Here is a 23970-nt window from a genome sequence, read left to right on the forward strand (position 1 = left end):
TTTAGGTATGAGGCTAATGCCAGGTAGGTTTTTATTATATTTAGAAAAAAAAAAGTAACTGAAAATAAAAGTCACTCAAAATGAACGAGAGTTTTTAAACAGCCTATGATGCTTCAATGGCAGCATTTGGACCCCCCGCCCAAGCCGGTTTTAACCCAACCAAGATGCTGGAAGGCAGAACACACGGTTGTGCCCAGCAGGCCAAGGAGGGCTATGGAGCCGATGGCGCCCCGACTCCGCTTGCTGGGTTCTGTAACAGAAGAAAGGGAAGTGACTGGGGGTGTCCCCGAAAGGACAGTGCTTCCAGTATCCACACGCCACCCTACCTGAGGCCTCTCGGGTTGTACCTCAACTGTCTGGTCTCACGAGGTCAACCAACCTCTGGCCGAAAGCTGTCAGGCTGTCAGATACTACACGCAAAGAAACATGCCACACGACTGGGGCCCCTGGGTGGCTCGGTCGGTGAAGCCTCCGACTTCGGCTCAGGTCATGATCTCACGGTTCGTGGGTTCGAGCCCTGCGTCAGGCTCTGTGCTGACAGCTCGGAGCCTGGAGCTGCTTCAGATTCTGTGTCTCCCTCTCTCTCTGCCCCTCCCCCACCCCCCCACTTGCGCGCGCTCTCAAAAATAAATAGAAACATTTAAAAAATGTCACAAAAGTATGTTTGGGCCTTAAAAAAACGATGGGATGATAATCAGAGCAACTTTGCTCCAGGACCTTTGGGAGTGTTCCCCCTCTTTCGAAAGCACAGCCAAAGGAATCTTCCTCCCCCTTCTCTCTCGGGCACACTACTGACAGTAGGGACAGCTCTGGAGTCAGGCTGCCTGGGCGTGAATCTGGCTAACTAGTGGACACTGGTAAGCGCTGAGCCTCAGTTTCCCCATCTATACAACAGGATAATATCGTCTATATCCTAGAATTGCCATAAGGTTCGACACCATACGCAAAGGTCTTAGAGCAGCAAGTGACACAGAAAACGCTCAGTAAAAACAAGTTTGTTAACTCTTGAAAACTTAGCAAAAAGAAGATACCAGACCTTTCACCTAAATATCAAGTTACTTCCCCTTTTCTTAAAGCCCTGCTAAGAAGAAAACTAGAGTCGCATAAGATTTGAAATTTGTTTCCCTGGCAGACGGCCGTGCGCACTTACCTCCTGTGTAATAACCATACGCGTAGAGAACTCGTCCCACGATCCAGGCCAAGCCCAAGCCGGAAGCTACACGCTAAAATAGAAGGGCTGTGTTAGGATCAGCATTCAAGAAACAGCCACATGTTCTTTAACATCTAGGGTTTTGATGGCACAGTGTGTTAAGAAAATAGTACTTTCCCGGTTATGGGAAGATACCAAACTTCCCGTGAGAGGGAGGTTATTTGTCTCGGGAACATCAGAGATTTGTGATCCCTCTACGAACCCCTCACGGACAGGGGAGAGGAGTGCCGGCCTCGATGGAAGGAGCCCCCCCCCCCCCAGCCCTGGCTTGCCCTGGGGCACACACGTGCTGGAGCACAAGAGAGGGAGAGGCAGGCCTGGGGCTCGAAGGGTGAACCCCAAGCCCGGTCGTCTCCCATGGGGCTGTGAACAGGAGGCAGCCTGGGACCCCTGCCCCCGCATCGCTCCGTGAGGCTCCCCGCCGGGGTCGGGGGGGGGGTTGGAAGGGGGCTGTGCTGCGGCCGCACAGGGGCGAGGGGCTCTGCTAGAAAAGGTGGACATGACGTGTGGTGCTGTCACCCCAGCACAGGAGGTGTTGGGAGGGGGAGGTCTTCCCCTTCCCATTACGCCTGAGAGTAAAACTCCTGCAAGATGAACAGTCCTACTGGGCACCATCCTGGGGTGACCATTAGGTCAGAAGGAGTCTGGAGAAAAAGGGAGGCTGTGCGGGAACGTGCAACGTCGCTCGTCACGGTCTCCAAGTGCATCACTGGGGGCAAGGTTAGTAGCTTAGGACTTTGTTTAGTTGATTTGGGGTGAAGTTCGCGATCAGGTGCGTGAAACCACTAAAAACACAAACCCCAGGCCCGTAAGTCACCACGTGCAAGCTGGTCTCTGCCAGGCCGTGCCAGACTGTAAGGCTGCAGAGTTACCATCAACTTCGGACCCACGTACTCGTCGTCCTAGCAGTTCTCAGAGTATTTTAAAGACCGAAGCACCGGGAATGGTGTCTAGGGAAGAGGGACGGGAAAGGGGATGCGGGTGACAGCGGGTGACGCCTAGCTGCAGAGACCAACTAGTCTATTTAGACGGGCTCGTCCAGTCACGTGCAAGGATTGGGGCCCCTTAGAGGCACAGGAAGAAGTGTCTTTTCTAAAACAGCAGACGTGTCTCTGAAAATAATATGAACTTCAAGGCCACGGACTACAGGTGTGCCATTCTGGGAGCTTCTAACAAAAGCACAAGGCCCTTCAGGTACTGACCAGAGGCTCACGGAAGGCTGAGGACCAGACACGCAAAGTGTCAGCACTCTGGTCAGAATTAAGGGGAAACTAGGGGCGCCTGGGTGGCTCAGTCTGTTGAGGGTCCGACTTCAGCTCAGGTCACGATCTCACGGCTCGTGGGTTCGAGCCCCGCCTTGGGCTCTGTGCTGACAGCTCGGAGCCTGGAGCTGCTTCGGATTCTGGGTCTCCCTCTCTCTCTGCCCCTCCCCTGCTCACTTGTATGCTCTCTCTCTCTCTCAAAAATAAACATTAAAAAAAAAAAAAAAAGAATTCAGTGGAAATTGGTCCCTGAAAGGGAACCTCGTTCTGTCCAGGGCAAGACCCACTGCACCTAATCGGGCATAGACACACCTGCTTTATTTAGGTTAAGGTGAAGTGCGGAGCGTTTCTCTGGCCAAGGCTCCGCTCGCCCCTGACGCCACCTGCCCTTCTCCCTGTTCACCAGACAGACCCGGTGGGCTCCTGCCTCAGGGCCTCGCCCTCGCTCTTTGTCTGGAAGGTATCTAAACACCTGCAGCACCTACTCCTTCACCTTCTTAACGTTTTGCTTGACTCTCACTTCCTTTGCTTAAATGTCACCTCCGCAAGCAGCACGATCCTCACGTGACCAACCCGCTGACAGGTGTCTCCCGTCAGCATCACCTTCTAGCCTAATCACATGCTGTACCCATTTGATTTCTGTGACCCCAACTAACAGTAAACCAGGGACCTTTGCCTGTTTTGTTCACTGTTGTAACCCCAGGGGACCAGTAAATGCTTGTGGCCAATAACAACTTCGGACACGAACCCTCCAGAATCAGACAGACCTGGGTTCAAATTCGGATTCTTCTATTCTGCAGGTAGCTCTTTGCCCCGTGACAGTTACACAGTCCTCAAGAGGTTTCTCCTCACCTGTCCAAAGTGGGGAAAATTCGCCCTACTTTAAAGATTAGCTTTGTAAGAAGCAGCTGAATGCAATTCTTTTAAATAGATGTCGGTGATGTTCAGTACGCATTCCTTTCCTGCTGTCTCTTCCTTAAATAGCGCAGCGAACTAAATCCAAACAGATGAACCACCCCCCCCCCCGGAAAAACTTACCGGGTGGTAAACACCTCCAACAGCTAGGAAAAATAAGAAAGGAGGATACACTTCCAACCTGGAATAGACAGAGAACTTTTTTAGAAAGGGCCCCACCGACTTACGTCCTGTAAAACGAAGAGCCCCTTACTAACTTGCCAAGTTAGAAACCTGAGAGTAAAACTGAACATGCAGGAGAGAGAGCAGCCCCACCACCAGGATCTACCCTCTCTTCTCTGCGTGGGAGTAAGGGTAACTCAGAACACACTGGGCGAAAGACCTGGCTCTAACACGCCCACGAGGAAGGTCTTGGAGAATTTCAGTAGATTTCCTTCCCAAGCCCACAGCTGCCCCCTCCCCAGGGCTGGGAGATTCAAGCTCATCTCAGATAGGACAGCTTCCAAATGCTCTAGATGGACGATGCGACGCAAAAGACATTTTTGAAAAGATCATCCAGAACCTCGCTATGCTAACAACTCACAATATTTAATCTGCTCACATACATATTTTTTACGACAATTTAATAGTTTTTATTTTTTTAATTTAGTTATTTTGGGGGGCGGGGGCAGAGAGAGAGAATCCCAAGCAGGGATTCTCCACGCGGTCAGCCTGGAGTCCGATGCGAGGGCTCAAACTCACAAACTGTGAGATCGTGACCTGAGCTGAGATCGAGAGTCGGATGCTTAACTAAACCACCCAGGCGCCCCTTTTTACGACACTTTCAGCGAGGTGCCTTACTATGATCGTTCTCACAGCTGCTACTCAGCACACAGTGGTAAAGGCCGAGGTGCTGGGCGGAAAGCACGTACTCTACAGACACCCCCCCCAGCACCCGGCAGGGCCAGCACTCACGTGTTCTGGTGGGCGCGCTGAATGCAGTTGAAAAGGTGCCCGTTTTCAGGGTCCGTGCTGTACATGGTCGGATACTGTGAAGACAAAGTCCGTGTGGATCAAATGGTCAAGAGTAGCACTCGGTGTTGAGTTACAATCAACCCTAAAAGATAACCTATCCTCAAGCAGCTTCTATTATGCCCTTGACAGCTGATCGCTTTCTGCTTAAATATCTGCAGGGAGAAGGGTCTCAACTCCCAGAAGCAGATCCGATGCATTTCTGTTAATACCCGGTGTGAGGAATGTAGGTCTGTGCCGTAGTTGCACAAGGGACGGAGGCAGCGCGTGTTGCAAACTCCGTGCTCTTGACATGGTGCCATCACGGGTGAGTTTCCAGTACCTCACAAAGACACCACAGGGAAATAGCTCCTTCCCCAGAGTGATCCAACGCCACAAGCTTTTAAGAGTTTCCTTAATGGGGGAACAGTAAGTGTGTGAGAATTTTCATGGACATGTCCATTAAAAAAAAAAAAAAAACAAACGAAAATCAATATATGAAAACTTTAAAAGAAGCTCTAGTCAGAGAGTCTAATTATAAGTTGCTAAACAGAAATAGACGTTTAAATGTGCTCACCAGGGACAACCTCGGTAATTATCCCTTTTAGATCATCTGGAACTACATAAAGGGAGCATTTAATAGAGCTCCTTTTTATATCCAGTGTCTGAGCTCAGGCTAACCTCAGCAACACATGCTTCTTCACTATTTGGGAAACCAAATCACCTTAAGACATCACTTTTATTTATTTTATTCAAAAAAATTTTTTTAATGTGTATTTATTATTGAGAAACAGAGACAGAGCATGAGCCATGGGAGGGGGAGAGAGAAGGGGAGACACAGAATCCAAGCAGGCTCCAGGCTCTGAGCTGTCAGCACAGAGCCTGACGCGGGGCTCAAACCTACAAACCGTGAGATCACGACCTGAGCTGAAGTCAGACGCTTAACCAACTGAGCCACCCAGGCGCCCCAAGACATCACTTTTAAAGTGGCACACCAGGAAATACTGTTGCCATTCAGCCCTCTCTAGCTTATTTTATTATTTATGTAAAAAAACACCCCAGGTATAATGGACATACCTTATATTAGTTTCAGGTGTATGATGTAACAATTCGATGTATGAATGTATTGTGAAACGATCACCACAGTAAGTCCAGTTACTGTCTGTCACCCCACAGAGTTGCAGATTTGTTTTTCTTTTGATGAGAACACTTAAGAGTCGCTTTCTTAGCGACTTTCAAACATGCAGTATAGAAAAATTAATTATAGCGACCATGCTGTACATTTTAGCTTTTTTCAGGTTCCATATGTGAGATCGTACAGTGTTTATCGTTCATTTAGTTCACTTAGCATAATGCTCTCAACGTCCGTCCATGTCACAAATGGCAAGATCTCATTCTTTTTTACGCCTGAGTGGTCCACTGTGTGTATATACCACATCGTCTTTACCCACACATCCACCGATGGACACTTGGGTTACTTCTGTATCTTGGCTATTAGAGATAGTGCCGCAATGAGCATGGGGGTGCACGTATCTTTTCGGGTCCATGTTTTCACTTTCTCTGGATAAATACCCAGAATGGAATAGCTGGATCATATGGCAGTTCTATTTTTAATTTTTTTGCGGACCCCCCATACCGTTTTCCATAGTGGCTGAGCCAATTTACGTTCTCACCAACGGTGCGTTCCCTTTTCTCCCCATCTTCACCAGCTTTGGTCATTTCTTGTCTTTTTGAACACAGCCATCCCAACAGGTGTGAGGTGACAGCTCCTTGTGGTTTTGATTTGCATCTCCCTGATGATTAGTGATGATGTCGGGTACCCTTTGATGTACCTATTGGCCATTGGTATATTTTCTTTAGACAAATGTTTGTTCAGGTCCTCTGCCCGATTTTAAATTGTGTTGCTTGGTTTTTTTCGCTATTGACTTGTGTGAATTATGTATCTTGGAAATTAACCCCTTATGGGATGTATGATTTGCAAATAGTTCCTCTCATTTAGTAGGTCGCCTTTTCAGTTTGTTGGCGGTTTCCTTTCCTGCACCGAAGCTTTTTGTTTTGATGAAGTCCCCCTTGTTGAACCCTCTTTAGAAAATAACTCTTCCCGGCACCTAGCTCCAGCCAAAAGCATCCTGTTCTTGTCCCAGCACACCTGGTCTTCCAACAGGAAAGACAAAGCACAAACAAGATGGAAACTGCTCCCCAGCAGGGCCCCTCAGTTCCCTGCCTTCCTCCTGCCGGAAAGGGGCAGCGTTTCAGACGGGTGTAGTTCAACTGCCACTGCTGACCGCTGGCGTCGCCCCTCTCCCTCCACAACTGAAAACAAGTTCTAGCCCCAGACAAGTCTACGTTCCCACTCACCTCCACTTTGTACTTCTTTCGGGCCTTGGAAACGTTGATGGCTAGATGAGCTACCATGATAAAGCTGGCGGCACCGGTTAGAACCACAAAACCATACTCCTTAGAGAGGACGGCCATGTTGGCTCTGTGGAAGGAAGAAGACATTGGGATACCAGCCGGCACGGTAGACCCCCACAGAGGGAGGCCTGGAGCCGTGCGCGTCATTACCTGCAAAGGTATACCTAGACCACCAAGGTGTGAGTAAACAAGATGTTCCTAAGAGGCAGATGGAGACGTTCCTGTGTATCACACAACAGAATTTACAAGTTATTCAGGTCTGGGGTGTCTGGGTGGCTCAGTCAATTAAGCGTCCGGCTCTTGATTTCAGCTCAGGCCACGATCTCACGATTCCTAAAAGTCCGGCCACCCCCCTCTGCCACGGGGCTCCGTGCTGATAGCTGGGAGCCTTCTTGGGATTCTCTCTCTCTCTCTCTCTCTCTCTGTCCCTCCACCCCAAGATAAATAAATAGACTTAAAAAGTATACAATCATAACATGTTCTCCTCTGATGAACGTTACATTTACGAGATGTAGCTATACCTCTGCAGTAGTCATTGCTATAGAAAGATATAGCTGCTAAAAATTATGTTTTTGAAAAAAAAGCTTAACATGGCAAAATCCTAAAGGATATATTCAACTGTAGAGAGGGGGTATGGAGGGAGGGAGGAGCAGAGGGGGAGAGAGGGGGAAGGAGGGAGACGGAAGCAGGATATGAAACAGGAAGTATACCACGATTCCAAGTTCTTTGTATGTCTGTTGGCATGGGGGACACTGTGAGGGCAGGGGGTCGGGACTCCCCTTGATCCTGGGGCACACTCTGGTATAGCAGCGGAGGCATCACAGGTAGGAGACCCAGATCTAGTGCTTTGAAAGCAGAGCATGGCTTTGGAGCCTGTCACGCTGCGAAGAGACCCAGCTCTGGGAGGCTCAGGGGAGCCCAGGCTGTTCATCGAATCCTCACTCCAAAACTAGCCCGCGATATGTTCTGCTGCCTGCAACTCCTCTTGAAATGCATCAAGAAATGACAATATAAACCAACAGAGCCAAATGTTAACTATGGAACCCAGGTGGTGGCTGTAAGGATGTTCAGTGTATAATTCTTCCAACGTTTCTGTGTATTTGGAAAATCTCCCCATGGAATGCTTGGAGAAAAAGCTAATCTCAGCATTTTCAGTGTTCTGCAGTCTTAGCTGTGTTAGCCACTGTTTTGCCCCAGAAGAAGAGAGAAGAAACAGACTGGCCGTCAAGGAGAAGAAAACTTGGCAGCTGGGAGGAAACCCTCATCATCTCAAGGTAAACTCGTGCTGCCCCCCAACCTCTCTGAGCTTTGGTCACGGGATGGAGACGGGCGAGGACAGACAGGACACAGGGAAGAGGCAGTGCTTCCTGGGACCCTTACTGCCCACCCACCGTGCACGAGGCTGTCCCAGGCAAGCAGCTCCTGTGTGTTACCCTCGTGTCCAGAGAGTACCCAGAGGTGAAATCATGTGCCCAAGGTCTGAAATGGAAAGCATCAGAGCTGGGTTTCAAATTTAGATTCCAATTTGGTTCCAATGTCCCCTTTTAAGCCCATTTGCAAACTGAGAAGTGTCCCAGCACTTTCCTCAGTGTGGGATTTGGGGGCGCCTCAGTGGCTCCGTCGGTTAAGAGTCCAGCTTTAGCTCAGGTCATGATCTCGCAGTTCGTGGGTTCGAATCCTATGTGGGGCTCGGTGCTGACAGCTCAGAGCCTGGAGCCTGCTTGGGATTCTGTGTGTGTGTGGCTCTCTCTCTGCCCCTCCCCTGCTTACATGCTATCTGTCTCTATCCCTCTCTCTCTCAAAAATAAACAAACATTAAAAAAAAAAATACGTTTTGCTGAGGTCTGAAAAATGACATTTGGGGCTGAAGTCCCCAAAAGTCTGTGCCCCACCTGCCACGATCCACGGTTCTTACCAGTGTCCCCCTCCTACATTCTTCACGGAGCTGCTCCGGAGGGGCGCCCACCCCACCTCACCCGGGTGGGGGACACACCCCCAAAAGCCATCTGCATATCTCAGCATGGGAAGGGCCTCCTGGCCACCATGTCCTCACCATCAGGTATGACAGCAGCAAGCAGTCAGGCTGCCCTCCACTTCCCTGCTCTCATTCTTTTGTAGAATTAGTTGCTTCCGAAATTCAGAGTCAGCTTGCGGAGGAAGCTTCTGTACTAGTTATTAAAATAAAAACACAGGGCGAATTCCGAACGCCTCTTTGAAGATAAAAATGACCAAGCCTTCCAGTCTATCTGATGTCCGTTGAGTTCAACACACTGGGGCCAAACAGGTCACTGAAAATGAAGCTGTCACTCGCTCTGTCAGAAGCCACCTGTTTAAGGACAATGAAGGAAGCACACTTGGCTTAGGTCACAGTTTGCGAGTTGAGAGGCCTGGACCGAGAACCCCATCTCCAGAGCCTTGCCTTTTCACTTGGCAGAAAAGGAAACCGAGGTTCAGGTGGATGAGAAGAGAACGAAGACCAGAGGAGGTTTTGGAATTCTTCTCCGAATGCTCGGGCACAGGCGAAACAGTAGAATTTCATGGCTTAGTCACTGACCTTGGAGTTTCTGGTTTGCAAGGGCTTGGGATACAAGCGGCTGAGTGGCAGGACAGATAAGCACCTCTTGGCTGAATGTTTCTGTGGCAAAGCAATGAACACTCAGGCGACTGCTCAAAAATTCACAATTAGGAATTCATATTTACTACTGAGCTCCTCTTGCAAAGGATACATGCAATCTGGGAGTTTAAACCTAGTAGGCTTTCACACTCTAGTGAAAGTTACCTTCCCCCCACCTTGCTACGCTGACTGTGGTATTAGGGAAAAGGGGGCAGGCAGAGCCGGGAACACAAAGTACCTCTGAAGGGCAGAGAACGTACAGGAAGGGGGACCCAGAGTCCAATGCTAGAGTGGGTGGCTCGCAAAAGACCACATGATCAGCTGTGGGACAGTGAGTGTGTCAGACGGGAGGAAAGTGCCTCCGCTCCCTGAGCCTCTCCCTGCAGGAGCCCTGGACACACCTGCAAAGGTGCAAAAGCAAAGTCCAGGAAGCCGCCTGTGGGAGGGGCCCTCCTGACACCGCCTCACGCTTCCACCGAGTGAGGACCCCCGCTTCATACAGCCTGGCAGTCAGCACTTCCAGCACCAGCTGGTGTGATCGGGGCTAGACCAGACAGCAGCCAGTTACAAGCTCCCATGCGGGGCGACTGTGTTTGTCTGGCCTCTCCACGCCGGGCACAGCCTGTGACTATTGACACCTGCAGAATAAACAAAGCAAGCCGCAACTCCAGGTGGCTTTCGGGAATCATGCCTCCAACTCACATAATGCTCGTCGCCTAGCACAGAGCCAGGCATCAAGTAGGCGCTTAAGCAATTCAAGTTTCCTTTTGTTCCCCTCACAAGTATCTACTGAAACCTCTGAAGCAGAGAAAGAGGAGGTCAGAACACAGAAAAAGGCTCTGTCCCCACTGCGGTTTGAAAACAGAAATCCAGTAGGGACTGGAAAATGGGTAAGGCTTGTCCTTTAAGGAGAGAATCAGCTTAATTCACTTAGGGTTCAAAAAAAAAAAAAAAACCAGCCCCGATCTTTTGCTGAATCCTTCTATTCGGAGGACTCGAGGGCAGAGATGGACGTTCCCACCCCTTAAAGATTGGCCTCTGTGGGCTCAGGTGCAGGTGTGCGCACTGGTGAAGTGGAGGCAGCTCAGTTCACAGTGGCCACACCCCAGGGAGCGGCAGCCACGCCCGAGGCTGTCCCAGCCTGGAGCCAGCAGATAGCCCCAGGGCAGTGGCTTCAGCGAACACGCAACATTTTGTTGATTACATACCTGCTCTGTGTCACCAGCAACCCTTCTATTGAGGCAAGAAGATGAGGTTGTCTTGGGGGTGGGAGCTCTGCCCTAGACTTGGGTCTTTGTGGCACCAGATACACGGCACGTGGTGCCCAACCACCAACGCAGGTATGGGTTCCTTTGCAACCCACTTAGCTGTGTAATGGCATTTGTTAATTGTCACCCTCCAGCTGAATACATTAGAAGTTATGATTTGTATAAATAGAAATTTACTTAGGTACGTATTTAAAGGTACCCAGTTTGCACTATTACACAGAGGGGGAAGTGTAAAATAGAACCATCTGGAGAGCAGCCTAACAACGGGCATGTTCTTGACATCGTTTGTGCCTTTTGATTCATGAACCCCACTGGGAACGTAGCTGGAGGTGACAATCAGAAACTCAGACCGATTTGGTTCAAAGGCATTCACCTGAACAGTATTTATAACAGCAGCGACAGAAATGGCACAATGACCAAGCAGAGAGGACTAATTAATGCACCCATAATATAGAATATTGTAGAACCATTAAAAATGGTGCACACACAAGTAAAGATGTTGAAACAGGCTTAACATACAGCATGTTACATTAAAAAAAAAACAAAACACCTCAGAAAGTGTATACAGGAGCCCCTGGGTGGCTCAGTTGGTTATGTGTCTGATTTTGGCTCAGGTCATAATCTCAGGGTTTGTGAGTTTGAGCCCCGCATTGGGCTCTGCGCTGGCAGTACAGAGCCCCCCTGGGATTCTCTCTCTCTCTGTCTCAAAATAAAGGGGTAAACTTAAAAAAAAATTATTAAAAAGAAGTGTATGTAGTATATAATCTTAGTTTTCTCAATAACAGAAGAGAAAATATCAAAATCATAAGCATAATTATTTCTACATGCATAAATTACAGATTTCCCTTTGTACTTTTCTATCATTTCCAAAATGAGCAGACACGTACCAAAAAAATTCTACAGAAAGTGGCCTGACAATTAGGAATTGAGAAAGCAGAGGAATCGGCAATATGTTAACGAATCTCGTCATACCGTCCTATGTGACTTCTAGGCTGACCCTTGTCACTTCTGTGCAGTGCACGGGACAGTGCTGCAGTTGTGGAGGGACACTGAACTCAACCTGATTCTCACCTTCCTAGCTGTTGTGTCCTTGGGAACATTCCTCCCTGCACTTCAGCAACCTGGGCTTCCTTCTTCCTTAGAGGGAGACAAGGGTGGTGCCCACCCACCCCTGTGGGTGTCTCCAGGAGGAAATGGGGAAGCCATTAACGCTCAGCAGGATGCCTGACACGTGGTAAACTCTCAACAAGTGTTCCGCATGGGGTTATATCACATATGTTAATGTTAATTTTGCCCTGATTCAGTTATGAAAGGGGATGCTTAACTAAGTGGCAATATACGTTTAAGAGTTTATAATTTAGGACTGCTATTTAAAAATTTTTTTTTTCAACGTTTATTTATTTTTGGGACAGAGAGAGAGAGAGAGAGAGCATGAACAGGGGAGGGACAGAGAGAGAGGGAGACACAGAATCGGAAACAGGCTCCAGGCTCTGAGCCGTCAGCCCAGAGCCTGACGCGGGGCTCGGACTCACGGACCGCGAGATCGTGACCTGGCTGCAGTCGGACGCTTAACCGACTGCGCCACCCAGGCACCCCAGGACTGCTATTTTAAAACAGCAAACTACACTTAAAACGATATACGTTCACTTCTTGTTCTGAGCTCTCAGACAGCTGTGTTAAAATCTCGGAAAAGCAGGAGGTATTCAGGAGGAAGCAGGTTTGCAGCGCTGACCGTGGAAATCAGCAAACCGTAGTCATGGAAACCCTCATCGCAGCAGCGGGAGAGGCTCATCCCTGTGTGGGTGTGAGCGGGCACTCACTTATTCAAGTTTACCACTCACAGGTCCAGTGCTGGCGATGAAGAGATGAACACACCAGACTTTGGTCCCTGCCCTCATGAGGCTCCTGTTCTACTGGGGGAAAAGGCAAATATAACACGTACCCAATTCCAGATTCCCCCCTTCCTAGCAGTGATCGGAAACTGGGGACGAAGGGGCTCCTGGGTGGCTCAGTCAGTTAAGCGGCTGACTTAGGCTCAGGTCATGATCAACACCGCTCGTGAGTCCGAGCCCCTTGTCCGGCTCTGTGCTGACAGCTCGGAGCCTGGAGCCTGCTTCCGATTCTGTGTCTTCCTCTCTCTCTGCCCCTCCCCCACTCAGGCTCTGTCTCTGTCTCTCTCTCAAAAATAAACATTAAAAAAAATTAAAACAAAAAAGAAACCGGGTACAAAAATACCCTTCAAGATGAAAGTGAACGTCTTGGAGAAAGGCAGAAATAGGACAGAAGCGTTTCTGTTCTTCCCTCCCTTATGAGTGTTTCAGAGGTGTAAGCTTTCAGTTAACTGTTTCCGGAGAGTTCTGGAGATGAGTCAAAAGAGTTTTTGAAAGAATATTAACTTGAAGGCTTAAAAGAAACCAGATTTTATTTTTAATGGAATTACTTATCACTCATGCAAAACCAGAGATCCTTTCGGAACTTTACTCCTAACAGACTGTTTTCTGATTTGTCTGTTCCTATGGGAAAATCCACAGGAGCAGAGACAGCAGGAATTCTGGAGTCAGATGGATGTGTGTTCAGACACTGGCTCTGCGAGCTTGGGAATGTTATCTAATTTCTCTACAAAACAGAATACTAACTACGTACTTCACAGGATGGTTTGAGGAATTAACTGAAATGAACTAGGTGAGCATCTGGTATGAGCATTTAATAAACGTGGGTCCAAATACGGAGGCATCTTGTAAACACTGATAACTGTGCATGTCTGCCCACGTAAGTAATACTTCCTAAATAAGGAGATACTGATTTTTCTACAAATCAGTTAAGGTACTCCGACTTAGAAACTAGTGCTGGGTCGCCTGGGGGGCTCAGTCGGTTAAGCGTCTGACTTCGGCTCAGGTCATGATCTCACGGTGTGTGAGTTTGAGCCCCGCGTCGGGCTCTGTGCTGACAGCTCGGAGCCTCGAGCTTGCTTTGGATTCTGTGTCTCCCTCTCTCTCTGCTGCCCCCCACTCATGCTCTGCCTCTCTCTCTCTGTCTCTCTCTCTCTCAGAAATAAAAATAAACCTTAAAAAAATTAAAAAAAAAATTAGTTCTGAGACCATTTGAAATAGATTCGAATTTGGCAAAAGGCTGTTCTCTGTAGATTCCCAGTGTGGACAGCATAATGTGTCTAAGAACACTTAATTCACTTAGTCACAACATGGAAAGCACTCACTATATGCCAGCACTGCAGAAGTGTGGGGGACACAGCAGTGGACAAGATGGGGTCCCCCTGTCCTTTAAAGAACCGACATTCTAAGGAGGACAGAAGACTGACCGGAAACATGCCAAGGGATCAATAAATATTTGAGACATTTAAACTTACACAATCTCATATGTCAATTATATCTCAGTTAAGACCGGGAAGACCTCCTTGCTAGGGCAACATTTGCAGTGACGCAGGAATGAGGAAGAAACACCAACAGGACATTTGGGGGGGGGAGGGGGCGGGGAGAATATTCAAATCAGAGAAAGCAGCCAGTGGGCGCCTGGATGGCTCAGTCCATTAAGTGTCTGACTTTGGCTCAGGTCATGATCTCAAGGTTCGTGAGTTGGAGCCCTGCAACAGGCTCTCTGCAGTCAGCACAGAGCCCGCTTCGGATCCTTTGTCCCCACCCCGCCCCTCCACCGCTCCTCCCTACTTGCGCACTCTCTCTCAAAAATAAATATTAAAAAAATAAATAAATTTATTAACAAAAAGAAAAAGCGGCAAGTGCAAAGGCCCTAGATGAGGGAAAGCCCGGCACACTGGTGGGCCAGGAAGGCAGCCGGTGTGGCCGGGCCCCAGGAGCTGATGGGAGTGGTAGGAGATGGGGTTAGAGAGGACAGACAGGTCTGGATTATGAGATGGACTCTACGAGCAGAGTTGACAGCCATCACCTGCTGGTTCTCCCTCCAGGGACTAAGCTGAGAGGCAGAGGGGAGGAAAGGTGTGAGGGAGCCTGTTATGTGTTAACAGAGGAAGTGTCACCTCCCAAATGCTCTTGGCTTTGGTGAGTGGGACCCCTTGACAGCCAGGTTTTTGTTTTTGTTTTTTAAGTTTACTTATTTATTTTGAGAATGAAAGAGAGTGTGAGTGGGCAAGGGGCAGACAGAGAGGGAGAGAGAATTCCAGCGCAGAATTCCCGTGCTGTCAGCGCAGAGCCCGACATGGGGCTCGATCTCACGAATCGTGACTTCATGACCTGAGCCGAGGTCCAGTCAGACACCCAGCTGAGCCCCTCAGGCGCCCCGACAGCCAGGTTTCAGGGCAATGGTAGAAAGTGGATGCCCATGTGTCGAGGGTTAAGAAGCAGTCTGTGAGGCAATACATCTCCGGCAGCCCTGCTCCTAAATTTGTTCCCGCTGCCCGATCCTGGTCCAGTGTTAAGTACTCCCCCTTCCTCCATGACACCTGCACTCCTGACCGACCCGCATGGACTGCAGGCTTGCCTTTGAATGTTTGCACATTTGTTGCACGCTCATCAGTGAGCTATTATAACATGTACCTTGCATACTGATCAATGAAAATAGTACACATTTCCAAATATGCTCCTTGAGGGCACAGAATCTGTCTCCTGCTGACGTCTTCTATAGTTACTTCCATGAAGACGGAAACCCGATACAGTGCTGTCTTATGTTCTAGGTCAGTGGTTCTCAAACTTTAGCAGCATCAACGTCACCTGAAGCGTTTGTTAAAACACGCCCCACCCGCAGGTGGGGTCTCAGATCCCGAGGGGCTTAATGGGGCCTGGGGATCTACATTTCTAACAAGTTCCTAGACGATCATGCTGGTCAGGGACCACATTTTATGAACCACTGTTCTAGGCAAAGATACAGTTTTCGGGAGGTGTTGATTTTATCCAATCCTAAAACCACTGGTAGAGTTCTGTCTTGGCGGTCCTATCTTGGCGGCCCACATTCTTACTAACATCCTCGGAGGCTGGTGAGGGGCCCCCTTCTCTACAGCATCCTTAAGAACCCGACGGGCTGAGGACACCAGAGGATGTTCACAATCACACACGGAGGATGTGCCTGTCAGGAGACTGCTTTCTTCTTTCAGCTTGAACAGAGGGCTCAGACCAAACCAACACAGGTAGGGAAGACAGCTCAGTCTCTTCTGAGACTTCTCTTGTGAGCCTAACCTGGGACAGCTCGTAGATTCCCAGATCTCTCTTTCATGGTCATGATCACTTGCCAGGCCAGATTTTCCCACCAGGCAAACGAGTCAGAGTTGAACACTCTTCATCTTTCGAGAGTGGTGGTCATTACGGTCCAGGATGAGCTCTTCAGATGATTGCTTCCAATGTCACGGGTCAAGTGTCCCGCAAATTCTAAATGATCGGCAACATGACTTCAGATGAAAGGCCTATTTAAGGATCCAGTGGGACCTCCATCTAACTCCCCATGGAATTCTTCATCCCATATGGCCGAAATAGCAACATGGGGAATAATATTATCACTACATCCTGAACATCTACTTTAAGACCTACTGCTTCTCCTCTGTCAGGCCCATAATAGAGTTAACATAAATTAACAATGTCCATAATGATCCTACGTGGTCGTTACTGTTATCATCCCTGTTTTACAGATGGGGAAACTGAGGCAAAGAAGAGTTCAGCAACTTGTCCAAGGTCCCATAGCCAGTGAGTACGGAGCTGAGGTCTGAACATAAGCAGACGGACAGCGAGGTCTAGCTCTTTGCTACTACATCCTTCTGCTGGGTTTGCTCCTTACCAAGGAGTTCGATTGCTTTCTCCCCCAGCCAGGGAGCAATGAGGAGGGTCACTTCTGCAGAACTCCCGCTCAGGGGCAGGACTGGAGCTGCAGTGCAGGAGCAGAGCTGGGGAACAGAGCCAGGGCACGAGAGCCCAGGAGAAGGGAGAGGGAGATCCACGGTCTTTGTCATACTTAACAGACAGGATGGTGTTAGCTGCGAAAACAGTTTTCCTTCTTCCCTTTCCATTATGGAAGCCTTTTTCTTTCTTTTGCTTGCTTGCTCTAATTAGAACTAAAACAGTGGCTTTTTTTTTTTTTTTAAGTTTATTTATTTACTTTAAGAGAGAGAAAGCAAACTGAGAGGGGTGGAGAGAGAGGAGAGAGAGAGAATCCCAGGCAGGCCCCACACTGCCAGCATGGGGCTCGAACCCATGAACCGTGCAATCATGACCTGAGTCAGACACAACCAACTGAGCCACCCAGACGCCCCGGAACCAGGACAGTGTTGAACAGAAGTGACATCTTTATCTTGATCCCTGTCTTAGAGGGGGAAGCATTCCAGCCCTTCATCATTAAATATGTCAGCTGTGAGTTTTCCATAGATGCCCTTTTTGAGAATACTGCAGAAACCTAATTATTTCTAGAATATATTAAAAAAATTTTTAATGTTTATTTATTTTTGAGAGAGAGAGAGAGAGAGTGTGTGAGCAGGGGAGGAGCACAGGGAGACGGGAGACACGGAATCCAAAGCAGGCTCCAGGCTCTGAGCTGTCAGCGCAGAGCCCGAACATGGGGCTCAAACCCACGAACCGTGAGATCACAACCTGAGCCGAAGTCGGGCGCTCAACCGACTGAGCCACCCAGGCGTCCCTAGAATACATATATTTTTAAAACGGCAACACTTGTATTTGTAGCTTTTTTAATCTATCAGAGTATTTAATAGGTGAACATGGTTTTTTGAGGACATATCAAGGAGAGGAAAGAAAACTGGGAACAGTATTTTAAGCAGGTGGGGTACGGGCCATGAGGCAGCAGAAAAGCCCAGGGGGAGATTAGAGAACAAGGGTGCCCAGCGCCCTGGTAACTGGTGGGGCCACGGGACAGTGGGGGGCAGGAGCAGGGGCAGCACTGGGGCAACAACGTTCAGTGCAGCCAGTGAGCGGGCACCCAGGCGACTTTAAGAAAGCCACAAGGCACCCCTGCAAAGGCTCCCCTGGGAAGGGGATCAAGCTTGGGTTTAGAGGAGAAGACGCGCTCCATGGTAGTGCCTGAGTTAAGCAACACGGATTTTCATTAGGACATCTGCCCAAGGTGGTCCCTTGAGGAATTTCCCAACAGACTCGCTGGAAACCTCACCACCCCAGTGCTTACACTCGGTTCGACCTTCCTTCCAGTCCCTGCTGCCGCCGCCCTTCCTGCCTTATCTCACTGGGGCAAGGGTTCCTCCAGTTACAAGGATTACCCAGAACACGTCCTGAACCACATTCATCAGAAGGCTCCTGGGGTAGAGCTCTCTTTCACTACTTACTCAAGTCCCCTCTGGGCGGCCAGCGAAAATCCCCCAGGGCGCAATCAACACGGTACAAATGGGGCAAAAGGCAGGCTTTACAGATTTGGGAACCTGCCTCAAATTATTGCTTCTGAGCCATTAAGTTACATTAACTTATCTTTGCTTAAATTAAAAAAAAAATGTTTTTTAATGTTTATTTATTTTTTAGAGAGGGAGAGATAGAGCTTGAGCGGGGGAGGGGGAAAATACAGAATCTGAAGTAGGCTGTAGGCTCTGTCAGCACAGAATCCGACTTGGGGCTCGAACTCACAAACCATGAGATCGTGACCTGTGCCAAAGTCAGAGGCTTAACTAATTGAACCACCCTTAATTGCGGCTCTTAATTTTTTTTTTTTAATTTTAGAGAGAGAGAGAGAGAGAGAGAGTGAGTGTAAGAAGGGAGGGGACAGAGGGAGGGAACGAGAGGGGGAGAAGGGCGGGGGGAAGAGAGAGAAAGAAAATCTGGACGTGGAGCCTGACACGGGGCTCCATCCCACAACCCTGGGATCATGACCTGAGCTGAAATCAAGAGTCGGACGCTCAACCAACTGAGCCACATGATCTTTAGCTAAATGAAATTAATTAGATTTAAAAAAGTTTTTTTTAATGTTTATTTATTTATGAGAGAGAGAGAGAGAGAGAGACTGAGAGAGAAAGAGAGAGAGCTGTGTAGAGTGAGAATCCCAAGCAGGCTCCACGCTGTCAGCCCAGAGCCCGATGCGGAGCTCGATCTCCCGAACCATGAGATCATGACCTGAGCCGAAATCAAGAGCGGGATGCTTAACCAACTGGGCCACCCAGGTGCCCCTAACTGTCTTTTTTAAGGGAGAAGGGATTTCACCTTTAGCTTTCTCTTTGCCCTCAAACGAGCAGATAAAAGCCAGCCTGGACCATGGTAACCCCTACTTCCATTCGCAAGACCCTTCTCCTCAAATTGTACTGTAATTTCTCAGTGTTGTCCTTTTTTCTACACGCACGAATGGGACGAAGATAAAGCACTCCCAGACTGACTTGGAGCTGTTCCCCAGCCTTTCCTTAAAATTCTCATTTGGCTCCCTGTGCTATTAATCCAATCTTCCTTACATATGGCCCCTTATCTTATGTGGCAAAGGCCACCATTTTCACAACACTAACCCCAAAGACGGTGACTTTAAGGGCTGGTCTGATCGTCCCAAATGGACTTCCGTAAGTCCCCGATGCCGGAAGGTGGTTCAGAAACCTCTGAGGCTGTGCTGGGTGTCTGCCTAGCCTGCTTCAAGCTCCCCCGGGTAGCTGCCCAGCCTCCCCTCTGCCTCTAGGTGTTTCTACAAATGAACGGTTCTCCAAATCATCTCAGGCAGGGCAGCTGACCCCTCCTGAACCCATATAAACCTCAAGAACCTGGAGGGAAACAACACAAAAGGCATCTCCTGTTTCCACGCTGGGAGAGAAAAGAGTCACAGGATTTCTTTTCGTCCATCCTACACTTTCAAAGTGCCAGTTCTGGACGCTTCTACGTTAAACAGATGATAAGGTCTGTGTGAGTGTCTAAGTTTCACAAGACGGCTAGATTTTTTTTTTTTTTTTAAAGTGCATGGACGTTTAAGAGAAGGAATAATAACCCAGGTGAGGAAAAAATACTGCCCACGGCTGCATTGCACATTTGGTAGATAGGTCTCCGAGGGCTAAACGTGAAGTTAGCTGAACGGGCATACCATTACGTATCCAGCACTCGGTCATTAACTCAGTGAGGGGAACAGCAGAGCCAGGTCAGAGTGGTACTTCCCCAGCATCTCATGTTCTTCGATTCCTCGTCAATGTTCCTGGGTGGACATTTGGAAAGTGGAAGCTAGCTATCGGTGAGCAGGGTAGAAGATCTGTGCCCTTTAAGAGATAAATGTGTTATAATCCAAATGTATTCAGCTTTATAGTTAAACGGCCACTGTCGGTGCTGAAAATAATTAATACCTAACTGCGCCGACCGGGAGTGGGGGAGGGCGGGATCAGCGTGATGGCCAAGTTCCCGGGAAGAGTCCTGTGTGGGGCGAGTCTGCACGGACACAAATAAACCCCAGTGAGGCCAAGTGGGCTAATTATCCGCTGTCTTCTCTGGAGTCTGACTTCTGTACGAAAAGACACTAAAGACACACGCCTGAATGGAACTGAATCTCCCCTGGAAGAAAAAACTGTTAATTCAGCTCCTCAGGAATCTAAGAAGAGTAGACTGTAACAACACAGGACAAATTCTAGGTAAGCCTGCTGGTGTGATGGCAAACCTTCTCAGACTCTTGACACAAAAGGCTCTACGGGGCGAGCGTTCCTTGATGTGTCAGCACCTCACCCAGAAGCCCTGGGTCATGCTGGCCCATCTGGAGCAGAGCCCCCTGGGAGACGTCATCCCAGCGACAGGGTGCGGGACATTTCCCGTGGTCTGAAGGCACCGACTTCAGAGGACAAGGGAAAGAATGAGGAGAAGCCATGGGACACGCAAGAAAATAAAAATCTCGTAGCAACTCATTGTGGAGCTGATTTGATTAAAGTCAATGTAGGACAAACCATTTCACCTAAATGGAACGCTTGCCTTAAGCCCACACCTACCACCTTCTTCAGTATTGCTTTGGAATGATTCCTTCCCTGAATTATCCATCCCCCACTACATACTGACAATACGTGAGGTGCGCAGGGCTACGAGGGCGATCGAGACTCAGAGAGAAGGTCTTGACCTTCTAGAAGACACAGTGAATGGATGGAGACCACATAGAAAGGACCATGAAGCAGGAGGGTAACAGATTGAGAGCAAGGCTCTGAGGACATAAACTGTGATGTACGAGAGAGAACACAGGGAAGGAAAACAGCAAGTACACAACAGACAGGAAGGGGAAGCTGAGCATCAGAGAGGTTAAGTAATCTTGCCCAAGGTCACACAGCCATCGCAGAGGAAGCCTGACCTCATACACAGCCAGACAGCCTGGCTCCTGAGTCTGTGCTCTCAACCCTTGCCTATATTGCCTCTTAATGAGAATGGAGAGCAAGTTTGACCACACCTGATCTCTTTTGCAATTTTTCTATCTCCCCCAAACTGTCTCCGGAGCATAAAATATATTCATAGGAATAGAGACCTAATAATTAACTCCAAGTCTTTGACTGATTAAAGCCTCAGAACTTTCTAATTGGAAGGAAAAAAAAAAAAAAAACTTGGAAAAGATCCAAAAAGTTACTTGTTTTTAAATTTCTTTTAATGAATGCAGGCACTGCCGGATGACAAGAGGAGAGATTACGGGAAGGGAAAACTTCCTCCGCTTTCAGGTGCACAGGTCTGCAAAGGAGCAAATCAACAGCGATTGGCACTTTTCATATCACGATTTCTACGTAACCTGTGCCTTAACTGGCATTACATAGGAACTGAATGGAGGTCATGGGGAAACTAAGCCCTGACTTCCACAAGAGGAAAACAAAAATCTCGAATGAGTCACTGTGACACCAGTTGGATTTTCCATCACAAAAAAACTGGGCAGACTGTAGTTAATTCCTAGCAGCTGCTGGGCCCTTGCGAGGGTACCAGACGTTCTGGATGAAGGAACCCACCTGGGCTGCTGGCTCCTGCCTCAAACGTGGTGTCTAACTCTTTGTACCTAACAGTACTTAGAATGAAGCTTGTGCCCAAATCATCCACGTTGCTCCGGCTGGAGAAGTAAAATACCACTTATCCAAAAAAGAGTGAGCTAAGGCACCGACGTATTAGAACCCGAGTTCCAGTTGATGAACAGCTCAACTCTGGAAAGAGCTCAGAGGGTAAACGGGGACTTAAAATCTCAAATGCAGAAATCCCTTAAAGGGACTTAAAATCTCAAATGCAGAAATCCCTTAAAGGTATTTGCAAATGTTATTTGGAAGGTCATGTAATTTTCCCGTCTCCTTGTTGCTGTTTTTCTCCTCACCAAGACGGATAGGTAGGTAGACGCTGCAAAAGACAGTGAGGGAAGGAATTCTCCTTCCACAGTAGTATCCTAGCCTTACTGCTGAACTCTTCTCTTTCAGGAGGATGGTATACTCATAAGTAGTATTAATGAATTCGGCTGCGTAACTGTAGCAATATGGAGATTCTTTTAAACATTGCTTAAAAATGGTTCGTGGTCCATTGTGGTTCACAGCGGTATTCTGTATACAGATTCAGAATATTTAAATATAAATATAGGGAACAATATGCTTAAATACAGCTACCTGTGCATGCAGTAGGCACTAACTGCATTTTGACAGCTTGGTCATCCACTTCATTCCAGATTGTTCCAGGGGCTTTTCAGCATGTCTCTGGATAATGGGGTAAAGCCCTTTCTTTCATGGATGTTCAGTCCCTTTGCTGTCCTCCAGGTTAGGAAATTCCCTTTCATGACTGTGTCTCTTCAGGACTCTAGGCCAGCAGGAGGAAATCTAAATTAGGGGGAAGACTGCCATTCTCCAATTTTGTTCCTTCATCTAAAGCAGCCCCTGGCGTGCACTTTCTATAGCTGGCCACAGTATCCCTCTAGCAGATCTGTTTTATATATAGTAACATCGGTTCAGGGGAAAAAAAAAAAATTGCTCGACAATGTTCTATTTCTGTAACACTGTGTCACTTTGGAAGCTTAACAGAACGTCCTCCCGGGGTAAAAGTACGTCTTTGGATTTCAGGTGTTAGTTTTAGTTAATTTAGTTACATTTAACTGCGGTGAGAACAAACATTCTTGAATCCCTGACTAGGATACTGTGCTCTTAATTACTGAATTCATTAAACTAAAACAGCCTTGGAACTCTGACCAGTAACCTTGGGTGACACTGCAGGCTCCCGTGATCTACAGATTTCCCAAGAGAAGCCCTCGCTGCAGCTCCCACGCACAGAGGAAATCTCAAACCTGCGGCATTCCCACACGACCACGCCTAGGACCACAGCACCCGCAAAGAGCCATACGTCTGCACAGCAGTTGTGTCCTTCCCTCTAGGACTCCTTTTCTCCAGTCGAGGGATTAAAGCCCCAACTCCTTTCCTACATACCCTCTGGTCTCAGCTTTTCCTTTACCTCCTGTCCCCACACCCACTTGTCTCCTAAGCTACAAAGTAGCTTGTAAACTCGTGGCCCGAAAAGAGGGAGAGCACAAGACACAACTTCGGGGAATGACTCACTAGTGAATACTCCAGCCCCCTTTTCACCGCCCTGTAGCTGCCCCACCGCAGTGGCTCTGGGGCTCCCTGCAGCGACACAGATAAGGAGTAAAATGCTCTGAAACCCAGTGCAGAACCGTCCATAAAGAGTCCTCTTCCCCTGCGGAGTCTCCTGCTCTCAGGCAGCGGTAGGAAATGACCCACTTAAGGGTTCCAGTACTAATGGACAAACGTTTCGATGAGGCAGAGCGAAAACAAACTCAATTCCCTGGGAGTCTCTCCCCGAGGGTTCCTAGCAACGCATCCGCAGCAGGCGCAGGGCTCCCGGGGCACTTGTTACTGATCGGGCCTGCACCGCCCACCGCCCCTGCAGTGTCCTGTCCGCCCAACCTCTGCACCAGAGGGGCACTTGGCAAGATCAGGTGGGCTCTGGGAGGCAGAAACAAGGAGCGCCGGGTCTGCACAGCCCCGGGAGAGGAGGAGAGGAAAGGAAGGAAGTGAAGGGCTGACCTTGAGAATCTCCCTGCCTGACAGACAGCGAGGTGGGCCCCATTTCGACGCTCCAAACCTATTCCATCAGGGGGGAGGATGCAGGGATGGTGGAAGGCAAGGGGAATGGAAAGGTAGACAGAGGTGTACAGACCAGAAGGGGGAAAAGGAGGGCGTCCCTAGTCAGCTCGGGATGGCAGAGGGGGCCGGCGCTCCTCGCTGTCCGTTGGTGTCGGCACTCACCTGGATCACCTTCGCTCGGCTGGTGCAGACCTGGTGCAGACCGCAGCTTTGCAGCGAAGTGAAAGTGCCGCGCCCTTGGCCACTGGCAAGGAGGGGCGTGGCCGGGACCAGGCCCCGCCCCCCGCCAGAGCCCCCGCGAAACCACGCCCCCAGGGCGGGGCATC

General features: G+C 48.9%; 1 protein-coding gene and 1 long non-coding RNA gene across 3 annotated transcripts; one reads left to right on the plus strand and one right to left on the minus strand.

Moving 5' to 3' along the window:
- On the minus strand, positions 1-23956 carry MGST3 (microsomal glutathione S-transferase 3). Of its 2 annotated transcripts, none has more exons than XM_003999533.6 (6): positions 23807-23956; positions 6736-6859; positions 4342-4415; positions 3511-3568; positions 1151-1223; positions 1-250 (listed from the first exon to the last, which is right to left on the minus strand). In XM_003999533.6, the coding sequence occupies exons 2-6, from the start codon at positions 6850-6852 to the stop codon at positions 114-116; spliced, it is 459 nt and encodes a 152-aa protein (XP_003999582.1). In that variant the 5' UTR covers positions 6853-6859; positions 23807-23956; the 3' UTR covers positions 1-113. The 2 variants fall into 2 exon arrangements, with proteins under 2 accessions (XP_003999582.1, XP_006943046.1); XM_006942984.5 differs by lacking the exon at positions 23807-23956 and adding an exon at positions 8846-9405.
- Positions 12857-22965, plus strand: LOC123382691. Its single transcript, XR_006591397.1, has 2 exons — positions 12857-13356; positions 22757-22965. It is a non-coding gene; the product is annotated as an uncharacterized LOC123382691 (long non-coding RNA).
- Positions 23957-23970: the final 14 nt, after the last annotated feature.

The sequence above is a fragment of the Felis catus genome, chromosome F1, assembly GCF_018350175.1.
Source record: "Felis catus isolate Fca126 chromosome F1, F.catus_Fca126_mat1.0, whole genome shotgun sequence".
NCBI lineage: Eukaryota > Metazoa > Chordata > Mammalia > Carnivora > Felidae > Felis > Felis catus.

Excerpts from the sequence above, each read along its gene's own strand:
- MGST3 (XM_003999533.6), bottom strand. The coding sequence starts at position 6,852 with ATGGCCGTCCTCTCTAAGGAGTATGGTTTTGTGGTTCTAACCGGTGCC. Across the intron at positions 3,569-4,341 it reads CAGCGCGCCCACCAGAACAC|GTTGGAAGTGTATCCTCCTT; the intron begins GTGAGTGCTGGC and ends TGTCTATTCCAG. Across the intron at positions 251-1,150 it reads GTATGGTTATTACACAGGAG|AACCCAGCAAGCGGAGTCGG; the intron begins GTAAGTGCGCAC and ends CTTCTGTTACAG.